General features: G+C 37.3%; 1 protein-coding gene across 1 annotated transcript in view; it reads left to right on the forward strand.

The window, feature by feature from the left end:
- LOC131581217 (collagen alpha-1(XXIV) chain-like) overlaps positions 1 to 14,469 on the forward strand; it is a 113,551-nt gene that overhangs the window by 8,375 nt on the left and 90,707 nt on the right. The window contains exons 2-7 of the mRNA XM_058843249.1: positions 198 to 251; positions 3,453 to 3,506; positions 5,470 to 5,523; positions 7,605 to 7,658; positions 12,917 to 12,961; positions 14,118 to 14,171. Of these exons, the coding sequence (XP_058699232.1) occupies positions 198 to 251; positions 3,453 to 3,506; positions 5,470 to 5,523; positions 7,605 to 7,658; positions 12,917 to 12,961; positions 14,118 to 14,171 (315 nt within the window). The remainder of the gene's footprint in view (positions 1 to 197; positions 252 to 3,452; positions 3,507 to 5,469; positions 5,524 to 7,604; positions 7,659 to 12,916; positions 12,962 to 14,117; positions 14,172 to 14,469) is intronic.

Below are 14,469 nucleotides of genomic sequence, written 5' to 3' on the forward strand. Positions count from 1 at the left end.
AAGATACTTTCTAAACAGAAATCTGATTTGGAGTCAGATTGAAAACACACTTTCTTGTAGTTTCGGAATTGGTTTTCAAATTGAGGAGGTCAGCACGAGCACAGGGCTGTCAGTTAGTGAAACTGGTCTTATCTAATGATGTGATACTGTCCTTGTGCCAGGTTTTAGCCTCAACTGCTTTGATTTTCTATCACCAGGGTCCTCCAGGTCCTCCAGGTTTACCTGGTCCTTCAGGGAAGAGAGGTCCTCGGGTGAGTAAAACAACTATGTTCTTTTGCACCTCTAGGCAGATCACCAATAATCAGATTGGAGTTTGCATAATTTTGTTTTTCTCAACTCTATTAGTATGCTTGGTGATTATGAAAGTGTTTGATTGTTAACATTTGGCAGATAGGTTAAAGCAAGACAAACAAACAGTTTCTCCTGCTGTGAGCTTCCCGCGTAGTTAGTTCCATTTATGGGTGCATACACAGAGCATTGCTATTTTTGCACCTGGCTTTTGCTGCTCCCAGTATTAATTTCTAGTTTTTCCAAGCTGCTCCCATCTGCTGCAGTCTAAGGTCACATTCATTTGTTTTTGGAGTGAGGGGAGCTGAGCAAAGCAGGTCACAGCCCTTGAGGAGCAGGCTCAGGATACAGAATTAACCACTGCAGGACAGAGTTGTGGGGGGCGGGGGGGAGGTGTGAAAAAGTAATCCCCAAAATCTCTTTTAATCTCTTGAGCTTCAGCAGCTTGTCATAGGTTGGTATCAGGGCTCTTTGGTAAAGAAATGAGCTACAGTAGGGAATGGTTTATTCTGTGTGAGTGGGTGCACCCCAAGAGGAGCAGGGCCGGCAGCCTTGGCCTGTGCCTGGGGCAGAGCTCGGGCTTTGCCATGGTGAGCTGTGCCCTCAGTGCCATGAACGGGGACAGGCCTGGGCTGCTGTTCAGCTCAGCTGCTGAGGCAAAAGAGGCTGAATCTGTGTTTGTGCAATTGTGTACAAAACCCCTAAAACCTGAGGTCGTGGTTGATCAGGGCGGGTTTTAGGGGAAGGGCAGCTGGAGGGAGCAGATGAAGGTTTGTTGTGGGGATGGTTTCAGGCCATGGTAGTTGGGATGTGAGAGGTTGTGGCTGGAGTGCCCTCATCAAGGCAGATGGAAAGTGGGAGATACGGGAGGAGCTCATATGTGGGCTCAGCAGATGTGTGGGAGGAGTTTTGATTCAGCCCTTGAGGGATATTTAAACAAGATCCTGCTCAATACCTGTTGAAAGCCAGCACAGTACAGGATGTTCTAAACTTGGCCTGATGGGTAGGAAGTGCAGTGGTCAAATAGGCCAAACACCAAACTGATGCTTTTGAGCATTTTGGAGGCAAGGGAGTAGAAGAGACACATTTAAAAGTATAAAATGAAAAGCATTCCTTCAAAGTCATCTCTTCATGACTTCTTAGATCCTTCTATGTAAGAGCTGACAATTCTTACAACTCAGTTTATGTTGCACCCTGCCTGTGGCAAGGATTTGTCTGGCATTAGAGGCAGGACCTCGCATATTCAAGTAGATCCTCACAACCGGGAAATTTTCTTTGGTTTAGAGGAGGCTGTTCGTATTATTAAAGCCATGCCTATTGGTGAGATTGCTCTTACACAGCTGCAATTTGTTTGGAAATTTTTTTTTCTGAAGGTCTTTTTACAGGTATAGAGTGCTTAGAAGTCCAGTGCTCTACAGTGTGAGTTCTCTGGATTAATTATTGTGTAGGATATGCTTTCCAATGTGAAGGGACAGCTTACAATATAGTGCCTGGAAAAGTGTGAAAATAGCTGAGATGAACATTTACCAGTAGTTCTGAGTTTAAAATATATGGACCAGGCAAGTCTGTAAAACCATTCAATAAAAAATAAATAGTCTTGAAATATCAATGTTCTTTAGTTTGTACAATACTTACAGATTCAGGCAGGTGCAGCTAGTGATGATGTGTATTATGACAGGAGTTTGTGAGCCAAAAATCCTGTGAAAACTTTGTTGACTCAAAGTTCATTTCCTCATCTAGAAGCCTGCCCTGTGACTTGTGTTTTCCTTTACATGAGCTGCCATTTGTGATCCTGAAATGTAACTCAAGGTGTCAAAGGAAAACAGCAGAGTGCAGAGCTGCATTGCCTGGGCCTTCATTAGACTGTGTGTCCAAACCTGATCCTGACAGAGAGCCACATGGTTGGGATACTTGGGGCATGAATGATAAATGCTTAGAGATTACCATTGAGAACTGATTTTGATCCCTGCAATTCTATGGTAAAGAAGTCCACATTTGACAATGTTTTGTACCTCATTCCATGAGAATACTTTTGCACTTCTGTATTCCAGTACTGTGCCCCGGAGAGTAACACTGCAGGCAGTGAGAGTAGTGCACTGTGGCACTGCAGCTATGTTGGCACTCTCTATTTGTTTCCTTTCTCCTAAATCCCTGAGAGTGCCTCCAAAGTTGCCAGTGTGCAAATTAATCTCTCAAACAGCACATGGGATTAGCATTTCTGTGGAGTTATGTCAACATTGTCATTAGTGAGAAGGAGCACTTAAGAGATACAGCTTTCAGTGTTACTGCAAGGTGTAATTGGTAAATGCAGCCTCGTGTGGTGGAAAGACAAACACCGAGTTTATCTGTTGTTAGACCACTGAATATACAAGAAAGTTAAAAAGTATTCTTATTATATTTGGCATGTGGGTTTTGTAAGAATTTTGGCCTTGAATTCAACAGAAGCTTTATTGCCAGTTTACCAGAGGCAGACTTTTGCCAGTTTGGTCCTTCAGTACTTGGAAGATGAATAGCTGCTGACAGCCATTGCAACAAATATTTTCCCAAATGTGCAATTTTTCAAGGAATGAAGATTGCTGAATGTGTTGCAGGAAGAGACACTTATACTGGAAGGCACAGATAGTCTTGATAGCTTACTCTGTTCCTGGATCAGGTTAAGTTGAATTATGTTAATAACAAGTCCATTTTCTACACTAGTTGTGGGAGAATCAGGGGAACCTGTGATTTACTTTTTTTTAAAAGCATGTGGGATACATTGCTTTGAGTCACCTTTTAAGTCACTAAGAACTTATCCACTTCCTTCCATTTGCAGTGTATAGCTGGGTACCTCAGAATGTTATTTTATTGATTTTATTCCATGCCGTCAAGTGTTGTAGGTGGAGAGCAACATGCAGTGACTATACCAAACACCTCTTAAGAATTACCTGAGAAAACAAGAGAAACTGAGATTTGTAAAAGAAAGGAGGTTACTCACCTTCACTTTGAATTTTTAGGAAGATGTGCATGTTTATTTCTTGTGAATACTTTGAAAATCCTAACCAGTGATTCTAAAAGCAATAAAGATGCAGTAAAATTAATCTCTGCAAACCATTCACATTTGTTCAGTCGTGTACTGAGTTATCCCATTTGTCGTTCTCCTTCATTTGTTTGGGTTTTTTTAATAGGGTATTCCAGGACCACATGGTAACCCGGGTTTGCCAGGATTACCAGGTCCCAAGGTGAGTTTATTTATCCATGGTGCCATGTAAATACATGAAATTTTTAATGACTTTTTCGAAGTCCTAGAACTGCCTTCTTTTGCTTACAGGTGGAGACTGCTACTATAAACATATTGTAATTAAATGTAATCAATCAAATCAACTTCATATCAAAACAAAATAGTAGATTACTCAGTGGAAAGAAAATCACCTATGTATGCAGAATGATGACTTGGAAATGGTTATCTTTGCAAGTAATCTGCACTTCCCGAAAGAGTTCATACAAATCAGCTCAGCCTCTGATAAACTGAGGTTTAAATGCTTAATTGCTGTGAACTTTTGCTTTGCTTAAAAAAAATAAAAAGGAAAAATGTAGACTGTCAGTCCCTATAAATCGCTATTTTATTGTCCATGTCCAATCTTTGATACTGAAATATTATAATATCTTAGACATTATTATTAATTAATATGCTAGAATAATTTTCTGAATATTTATGGAAGTGATATTTAAAGTCAAAGACCAAATACTGAACTGGAAGCTCAAATAACACCTTCAACATAGGCCCTTTAAATAGATTTGACAGATTTGTGCAGTTGCAGAATGCCTTCAACTCATATTTAGTTTGAACAACTTGATAGATCTGTTAGGAAAAAGGCAGCACCATGATTTGTTTAGTATGATTCCTAATTGCAGGAATCTGACATGTCATGACAGGTGCTAAAATCCACTTGAGGGCATAAAAAGAAATTTAATAAAGCTTTCAGTGCCAAATTCTGTAAAACTAAATTACTCTGGTTTCTGTGTGTGTTTTTGTAGTTCTATGGGGACAATTAAAGATAGATAATTAATTTTCACTATATTTATGCTGGCTATATTATAGAATATATTGCTAGGAAAACAACTGTAACCAATTACTCCTAGGCTTTGTTTTATAATTTATTATCTCCCTCCACTGGATGATAATTTTAATCAGTTCTGTAGCTCTGTCCATGAGTTAAGAATAGAAGGAATTGTACATGTGTGTATGTACCTATATTTATTTTATTTAAATATAAAAATATATATATTTTACTAGGTGCTTCATGATCTCTTTAATTTCTGTTAGGTTATAAGTTATCCTTTGAATACAAGTGGTTTTCTCTAAATAAAAGTTAACCAGGTGCTCATGAAGTTTTGTCTACGAAATTCCAATTGAGCACATTAAAACGTTCTTGTTTGATATTAAAACGTGACAGATGAGTTGCAAGAATTTTCTAGCAGTAAATGGAGGAAGAATTTTATTCTGTCTTTAAGGTGCATGATTTTTTCCCTCTTTTGCTGAAGGATCCTTTATGCAGTTGCTTCTGAAGCATGGCACAGTGTTAATATCCTTGCAGCAAAGCATCCAGCCCTGAGTGAGGGCCAGCAGTTCCAGCCAATAGCCAATCCCTCAGCATTTAATTCCTGATAAACAATTGGGGGTGTTTTTAAAGTAATGTAGGGGGTATCCATGAGGTTTGGCTTTATTCTTTGGTCTTTGAATAATAGATCAGTTAAGAAAATGTAATTTTTTGGATTCTGGCACTATGGGAAGGCTGAGCCTGAGGAAACCTGTACAAGGTTATGGTTCATGCAGTAATACAGCCTGATAATGCTGCACATTGCTGGAGGAACAGTGGGTGTCCTGAAGTGATGGAGACATGGGCAGAGCAATTTGGCTGGAGCATCTCCTCTAATCCTGCTTGGATTTACCAAGAAATCTACTTTTCAAAATTTTGTGACTTCACAAAATTTGGAAAATGTAAACCTCATTTCAGTGTGAACCTGCACTGTTTTATTTTTTTCCTAGTTCTTTACTGAAAAAGTTATGAGAAAAATATCTATAATAGGAAGGACACTTATATTTTTCTCTTCTTGCTGTAACAGTTGAGAATACTTGTTTTAGCATATACTATTAGAAATTCACTCACAATGGTATTATTGAGCTTAATTTCTCTGCAACAGGGCCCTAAAGGAGACCCAGGATTATCTCCAGGACGGGCAAAATGTGGAGAAAAGGTATTATTTTCTTAATTATAGAAAAATGTTTTGTCTGTCCCATTCTTCTGTGAAGTCTTGTTTAATATTCAGACAAATTCGAACAGCAAAATGCTTTGTATTTACTTTGCCACTGGTGTATTTTAACAGTTAATTATGTTAGACTGACCATTGTAGACACAGGTGACATAGTGAATCCAAGGAAAATTAAAAATATGTATTAAAAGCTGAAACTTAAATTATGTATTTGATTTAATTTACAAAAATAAAATGTAGGGACTTTTAGAACAATGACATTGAATTAGATTCACACTTATATAACAAGGTATAGATTCCAGATTTCCTTAGGACTTCACATTATTCCAGAAAGTTATGTAAAACGTTATGTAAAACAGAATTTGGTGATGACAAGTGCACACATTACTGCATGTTGTATTGTATTTAGCTGCTTTTTAAAACATGCTCTTGGTGCTAAAATTTCTCCTTTTATATCAGACGTTTTTTCTGCTACTGTCTCCTAAGCCACTTTAGCCAAACTAGTTGTTGCCGTCTGTGCCCAAAGTATTTAAGCATAAATATTCAAATATCACATTCTTCATAGAAATTGTAGGCTTCAAAGCTTGTGATTGTTTCATTTTTAGGTTGACACAATGATAACACTTAAAATGTAATTGGATGTTTGCATTCTAATGTGTTAGCCTTTGCTGTTTAAGAATATCTTGCATTTATGCTAAGTTTTATTATGATGACTATTATTATTATTATAAGTAGATCAGTTGTGGAATATTTGTGCCAAGTAGGAAGCACTATAAGAGTCAAGGACTGCTCTCTTTTATGAAAAAAACATTAACAAATTATCATGGTTTACTAGCTGCTGATCTGTACATGACTTATTTTTTAGTGCACATGTGCTGTCAAACCCTAGAATTCACTAATGTATATGTTGTCAGCATTTAAGGGCTGCTGAGAAAAAAATTCAGAAATACCTGTTTATGCACTGATGAGAAATTGCAGTGCAGCTTCTATAGAAATAGCATTATTTTGATCTAGCCAGCTTTTTGGCAATCAGATCATAGTGTGGTGAGCTGTATATGGCTGTCTGAAACCCAAGCTGTGTTCTCTGGCATAAACCCAAGCAGCCATAGAACAGTCTAAAACCCACCCGTATATTTGTATGACTATCCCTAAATACATGTAGACTGAACCTATAATCCAAAATTATGAGATTGATATGCATTTTTATAGTTCCCATTATTTTGCATTAATTTTTCCCCTCAAGTCAAATTCGCTCACGCTAGTTAATGGAGTTATATTTACTTGGACCATAACTCACTTCCAGGATGCATTCCTTGACTTACTGGATTTGAATTTGAGCACTAATAATGAAAGAGTGAATCTCTTTACTGTCAGTCCTGAGTAAGAAGAAAGAGCTGAAAAAACCTTCCCTCCTTCCCCATCTGCAACAACCATAAAAATTTGTGTACTTTTTCCATCTCCCCAACATTTGAGATGCTCTGATTCTTATTCCCATATAGCATCGTGTGGCTGTGAGGTTTAAAGAACCTGAAGAGAATAGCAGTGTTCCCCCATAGCCTTTTTGTCCATATGCATCTCTCAAGTTGTCTTTCACACAGATGAGATTTATGCTGTGTTTTGCACAGCATGTGCCGCAATGGTGTCCTGGCTCTTGGCTGAGGATTGTTGGCATAACATTAACACAATCAGTATGCAGTAGTAGTTAAATATATTTATTATTTTGAGGTGAAACCACTTGTTTTTGAGGAAAGGGTTGCCTCAAGAACTGTATGGCTTCTTCACTCCTGTTTATGTTGGTTAAAAGTAAATGTCATGAGGTTGTGAACTAAGTCTGTTCCAGCCGAGATTTGGCCATGTTGCAGGAGCAGATGTGTTACACCCAGTGGCTGCAACTGAGGAACTGTTGCATTTTCAATTTTCTTTCTCTAAAAAAGTAATAAAATTCTAACATTGGTAGTTCTCCATACCAAATGCCCAAAAGTGCAAAGATATTAAGTGCTACATGTTTATAAACCTGGATCATGTTCCAGTGAAAGACATTGATTCTGGATGTTTTTGTTGTGTAGGGAGATCCAGGCCCCATGGGCTTTCCAGGCCCCCCTGGGATCAAAGGCCAGAAGGTAAGATTCTGTTCTCATTTCCATGTAACTCATCCTGACTCAAATCCATGCCCACCAGGTGGATGTCTGATGGTCAAGAGGTGAAAGAACTTTAGGCTTGCTGTTGGTACTGTGTCTACTGTGCAAAACCTCCCCTTACAACTAAATTGAGATCATCATAGCAGGATGTAAATCACAGCTGTTTAGGTCGGTGTTCTCCAAAAGGCATGGTGTGCCCCTGTTCAGAGAGAAGTGCTACTAGGGAAGGTAGACTTACCTGGGAAATCAAACCATTTTAATTCAAGTGTGTTCAATTTCAGTATAGGTATATAATATAATACAACATATAAAAGGTTTTTCATGTATTCTTCTGTATTGTGTATTTTGTAGTATAAAAAAAGCTCTGGGATCATGAGCTCATAATTTCTGCATTAGAATTATTTGTGTTTTTCCAAACCTGTGCCAGAATTGCTAAGATACAACTCAGGTGGAATGAATTCCTATTTTGGGTGTTTTTAAGAAATTTCAGTTGCAATGTACTGCATTTAACGAATATATCAAAGTTATCACAGTCCCATGTATATGGGAAAACATAAGGTAGATATAGTTTTGGAAGGGAACATCAAGGATGATGATGATAGAGGAAATGAGACAAACTTAAGAAAATGAGGAAAATAGACTGAGTGAATATAGTTTATGTGGAAGGAGAGATCGCCTGGCATAAATCTAGTAGGCTGCTCTGATTAATCAGGTGGTGAGAAACTGGTGACAAAAATCAACAAGCAAGATCAGAGAAAACGACTATTAAATGATGTCTTTGCAGAATATAGTTTGGTGTTGCAAGTATGATAGAAAAATATGGAGACCAGATATCGCAGCAGAATTTTGAAGTAGTATTTGGCACTGAAGGCAGCTGCAAAAGGGTGGAATTAATTATTAGAAAGGTAGGCCCTGGTATTTTTTACTTTAATCTTTAACATAAGGAGAGAAATATTAATTAATTCTTAGCTGCTATTGACTCTAAAGAAAAATGGCATTGCAACAAAATTTATAGTCAGTAATGTTATGTTGTAGGCTGGCTTCATCCAACATTATCTTGATCTCAAAAGGTTTGACAATTTTTTTTTACTATCTAGTCATTAATTTCTAGAATTGACCAAAACAAGTAAAAATGTGACCAGAAAAGGAAGTTCTCATTAGCACCATGAAGATCATGGAAATTGATTTTGCTAAACACATGCACTACTGTTCACTGAACTGAGAAAATGAGTAGCTGTGACAAGAATTTGCATTGCCTCTGTTGAGAATTAACCTACAAGCCTGGACAGTGATAGGTTTTGTCACTGTTGAGTACAGGCAACCTTAAGATTCTGCAAGTACCGTGTTTTTATTTAATCAGGTTTTTAGGTTTGCTTTGAAAACAAAGTATTTTATGTTTAAAGGTTTTTAGATGGGAAGCAGCTGTCACTTGTTCTGAATTGAGGCTGGCATTTAGGGACAAGGAAATGAAAATCTTATGGGCATCATACTTTCTTCCTGCCACAAGAATTCACTTCTTGTGGGATGGTTAGATTCTGTGGAGAATCATACTCACTTGATCACTGGAAATTTTGCTCTCTGTTTCCATGTTGTCCACATGAGACACTAACTAGAACCACGTTTGAGACACAATCCAGGTCAAGCAGAAGCTAAGAATACCAGCTTTTGAACAGCACTACACCCATAAACAGTTAAAAATATTTCATACTTGCTTTTCTTAATGGAAAGCCCACAAGTAATTGTTTCAAATAATTGATTTTTAGATATTGCTTTTTGGTATTTGTAAATAGATAAATATTCTGTTAGCTCATTGTGATCTCAGAAATTATTTTCACAGGAGTGTGAGCTACGTAGCTGTGAAGTAAACCAGCTACAAGAAAGAAACTGCAGAAGAATCAAATACATCCTTTTTGCTTTGTACTCCAGCACTGCTAAGAAATTATGTATTAATATATATTAAATTAAAATGTTATAAAATTAATTATATAATTACATAAAATAATATATTGTTAATTACAATAAAATTATGACATATAATTATTGTATATAATAGAATTATATTATGATATGTTATATTTTGACATACAATATAGAATTGAATAAATAGCATATTTCCAATATTCTTTCTCATCCAGGTATGAAGAAAGATAAAAAAAGTCTTACAAACGAATTAATGGCATCCCATATTGTTTTTTATTTTTTTTTTCATTTTTAAATCAGCACTCAAAACTTTCCTTATATCAGTCTGGAGACCTCATAGGGCAGAAGGCCCCTCTTTCCCTCTCCCCTAAATGGCCCCAGACTGTACAGAGGGGCAAGGACCTGTCCCTGCAAGGCAGAGCACTTGGGGCTGTGTTGGCAGCCAGAGGACAGCACTCCTGGGCACGAGCTTGCCCGAGGCCATGGCAGAACATTAGAGTCACTGCAGTGCTGTGGGGTTACAGGTGCTTTGCAAGGACAGTGGAAAAGAGTTTTACAGAGATTGGCTACAATTTTTGCTCTAGTTTATTCCTTGTATGTGACAGTAAATTGTGAGAACCTGGGTCTGTAAAATCCGGATAAAATTTGCATGCTGAAGTAGAGCACAGTAAGAAATGTGGAAGGAAAAAGCTTTTTTTCAACCTGAGAAGGGCTGCATATTTCAATTTGTCTTTACTTTGGCATCACATAAAGGGAAGGCTGATATGCAAATTTCAAAAGCAGTATACCTATGTTAGTATCAGCATTATGCTATTAAGTGTTAGCTTTATGCTACTGAGTTTCTCCCAGTGCTTCCTTGAGCAGAAGGAAACTCCAGCCCTGTGAGAGAAAAGTAGCATTTCCATTCCTTGGGATATTTGGGCTGAGTTGCTAGGTGAAATCTTAGTTGTGGAATAAAGATCAACAAACAAGATAGAATGGAACTATTAAGGAAAAATAAAACAAAGCCATTCTTTGATGAAACATTTTTTCAAAACTGGAGGCAGTACAGTGACACTGTGGAATTGATAAGTGAGCATTGTGAGGACTTGTGACAGCACACGGGAGTCCATTTATTTGCTACACTTAAGTTCTCTCTTTTACAGGCTATGGGAACTTCTTGGCACTCTAGTGGAGTTGCCAGTGTTGTGCTAGATTTTAATTACAAATACCTAGAAATTCTGATAAAGCACGATGGGTAGCAGTAAAATGGAAAGACTCAGCCTAAGCAGCCCTTGCTGTCATATACAGACTTCTTTCAGTCTGGGTCCCGCTGTGCTGCACATGGTAGAAGTCAGACACTTAAACTTGCTACATTTTAGTTGGCAGTAAATATTTTTTCTCTCACGCAGACTAAATTATTCTCACAACTTGCTATGTTTTTGAAATGTGCTTGAAGTTTGTAATTGGAAGCTTCAAACCATTCTGTTCCACATTGAGCTTTTAAGTCAGAGAATTAATCTTCATTAGAATTTGGAAGGTAATTCATTTTTCAAACTGGTGCATGTGAACCTGTATTCTTATTCTTAATTTTCATCTTAGCCCAGAGTAAACTGCATCTTAATTATATGGGTATGCTCAAGAATACAAACTCAAGCTAATAATAAACTTAGAATTTTAAGAGGATTAGCTAAGTCGCAAGAAAAGAAAACTGTGTGTGAAAACTGTCTCTTTGGAATGGTACTCATTTTAGTAGCATGGTTTAGTTCTATTCCCAACCAGCACTGAGTTAGAATGAATTAAGGCCATGTTAGCTCTGAATAAAAATAAGGACATACTATTTAAAATATGAGTTCAGAGCAGTTTTCCTCTGGCAGAAATAAAATGCTGTTGTGTAGAAACATGCACACCAGAAATCAGTCCTTCATTTTTTGTGTCTGTCCACACAGGTGTTAATCAGCTAAAATTGTGGTAAACTTTTCTTTGGGCATTTCTTTGTGTAGCTTTCCTTTTTTTCTAGTACAAGATTCAGAAGGGGGTCTCTTCTAGCTGTACCTACTTCAGTTGATTATTTAAGTATAGAGAGAAGATAAAATTCTGTAATGGATAAAATTCATGAGATAAGGGATTGGCTGGGACTGTAAAAAATTGTAGTTTCCTGAGGCATACTTCAAAAGCTAAAGAGGAGTTACTGGTTTATGCTAAAATTGTCACCAAGCAAAATAATTTTATCTTTTAATTTTGTATATGGTAATAAAATTAATTTCATGCAGCAATATTGTTGTGGTCACACAGAAGCTTATCCGAAACTTTGGAATACCTGATCTGCTGAAATGAGTTGCAGAATTTCTTTTTATTACCGTGAGGCTCAAGTCTCTACTGACTGATGAGTATCGTCATGCTGCAAGGCAGACAGATGTTTAACATCAGCCAAGACACTCCTGCTGCACACTCAATGTCCTTGAGTCCAAGTTTATGATAGATTTCTATCCAGAATAAGGATTGCTTTGGTCTTCTGTATTTCAAGCTGTAGCTTTTGGACTTGTGTGTTCCCAGTATCTCTTGCAAGAGATGTGGAGACCAGACACTTGGCTTCTGCATCAGTCATGCAACAGTCAAGCCTCCCTTCTAGGCCAGCTTGTCTGGATATGATTAGTCCAGTGTAAATATGTTCAAGAAGGTGTTTCCTCTTTCAAGTGCACTGATGGAGAAGGCAGACTCCAGCTCTATATTAATTCTTCTTTTTCTTTAAGAGTTAAAATATGCTTGAAAGGGTTGATGCACAGGGAGTGAAGTTTAAGAGTTTCATCTCTTTCTGTGGTTCCAGCGCCACAGAGAAAATTTCTGGCATGAGGCTGTTTTCACTACCACTATAAATTCCATAGTGTAAGAGCCAGAATTTGTTCTATATTAATTTTAAAAAGAGATGTTTTGTGTCCTGGAAGGTCCGTCTTTTCTGAGTGTGTCCTAGAACAGTCTGGGATGACCCTCTACACCCTTTCTCTGAACTGCCTTGTTCATAAAGGGCATTGTGATAAGGATTTGGAACTGGGAAATGTACAGTACATAATCCATGACAGCATCCCATGTATTCATTTGTTTAAAAGAGCACAAGTCTGAAACTGCCTTTAAGCATACTGATGTCTTGAAATTGTCTGAACTGCCAAGTTTTCTTCTTTTCTCTAGCTCAGTTTTCATACAAGCTGCTAAATGTAAACCATGCTAATTCTGCAGGCAGAAAAGTCTGGATGTTTTTCTTTGATCAAGAGAGAATAGAGTAGAAGAAGGTACATTTTGTTTGTTTAATTGTATTTAACACAGATCTCTTTCTCTACCTGCAGGGTCTCAAGGGTTACCTGGGACTGCAAGGGCCACGGGGTGAGCAGGTAAGGGATGCAAGCACAGCGCACTGTACTCTGAGATGAAAACTTAAGATAGGAGAATGTATCATCCATTATAAGTGTTCAATATAAGCAAGCTGTTAAACTGCTTAAGGAAATATTGGACAGGTTTTGAACCAGAATTCAGATTGTGTAGAGATCAGTGTGGTAAAAAAGTAGTCTAAATTAAATGGAAAAGCTTGTTTTTCAACTACCACACCAACTGGGAGGATGCTGATGTAAAATTCTTACAAGAGGCACTTTTTAAAAGTCTGTGATTGAATGCATTTTTACATCTCCTAGCAGGTAGGAAATGTAGTAGTTATTCAGCACTTTTTTAAGCTTCCTTGCCAGTTCAGGAAGAAATCTGAATGCAATTTCAAAGACATCCAATTGCTAATATCTCTTGTTAGCCTTTATGAGGCTCCTAACAGCAGAGTAGATGGAAGTAGTCTCTGTTTGGTTCACACTGAAAAGGAAATGGTGATGATAACTGATGGCAAACACTTGAAAGGAGATGAAAACTCAAGGACATAATTCATGACTTTCCTCAGTTTTATGCCCAAACTGTAACTGAATGAATGGTGATTTTTATTGCAGTCTCACAAGAAGTTTTCTGTGATGCCTGTAATCTATCAGTAAGATAGAAATAACTAGTGGAAGAAAAAAAATAGTTGATTCTTAACATCAGAAGAAGAAGGTGGAGAGAATTGTATACATTTGTGATTTATCCAGTGCTATATTGACCTGATTCTGGAAGAAACAAAACAAAAATTGGCTTTGTAAAGACATGAGGATTCTTTAATTGAAAGTTTAATGTATTTGTTTGAAATACATCTAAGACCAGTGCAGTTACCTCATTTTAGAGACCTGCCTCCTGTAGCCCTCCTGAATTATTTTGAATTATAAAAATAAGGCATGCACTGTTGTATTTCACAAAAACTTAGACAATTTTTAAAGGATATGTGACTGAAACTGGCAGAGTTACTTATGTATGATGAGTCAGTTTTTGGGTGTTTGGTGTAGCTTGCTTAAAGAGTAATGTGCTTAAGCTGTGTCATACAAGTAGACATTAAAAGAGAAATAATGAAACAAACTTCAAACCATGACATTAAACATGTTTGTTGTTTATTTTCCTTCTCTTTCTTCCTTTTCCACTTAGGGAATTCCAGGAATGACTGGCAGTATTGGGGCAGTTGGTTACCCTGGCAGGCAGGTGCAGTAACTATACAAATGTCTTTGCATTTTATTATTTGTTTTTCTCATTTATTCTTTTCAAAAGTACCGTATTTAACTCTTTTGAAACTACTAATTGTAAAAATGTATTTTTTTACATCGTGTCATTTTTCTTTGAAACAAATCTCTTTCTCTGGTAGAGGCCTGGAGGGAATGTTGAGTCTCATGGCTTTTAAACTTTGATGTGTTAGATGCAGGAATGCTGTTCCTTTCTGGAATATATAAATTGCATTACCAAAGTACTGAATGTCTGAACACTTTACAGTCCCTTCATAAAC

The sequence above is a fragment of the Poecile atricapillus genome, chromosome 7 (assembly GCF_030490865.1).
Source record: "Poecile atricapillus isolate bPoeAtr1 chromosome 7, bPoeAtr1.hap1, whole genome shotgun sequence".
Lineage (NCBI taxonomy): Eukaryota > Metazoa > Chordata > Aves > Passeriformes > Paridae > Poecile > Poecile atricapillus.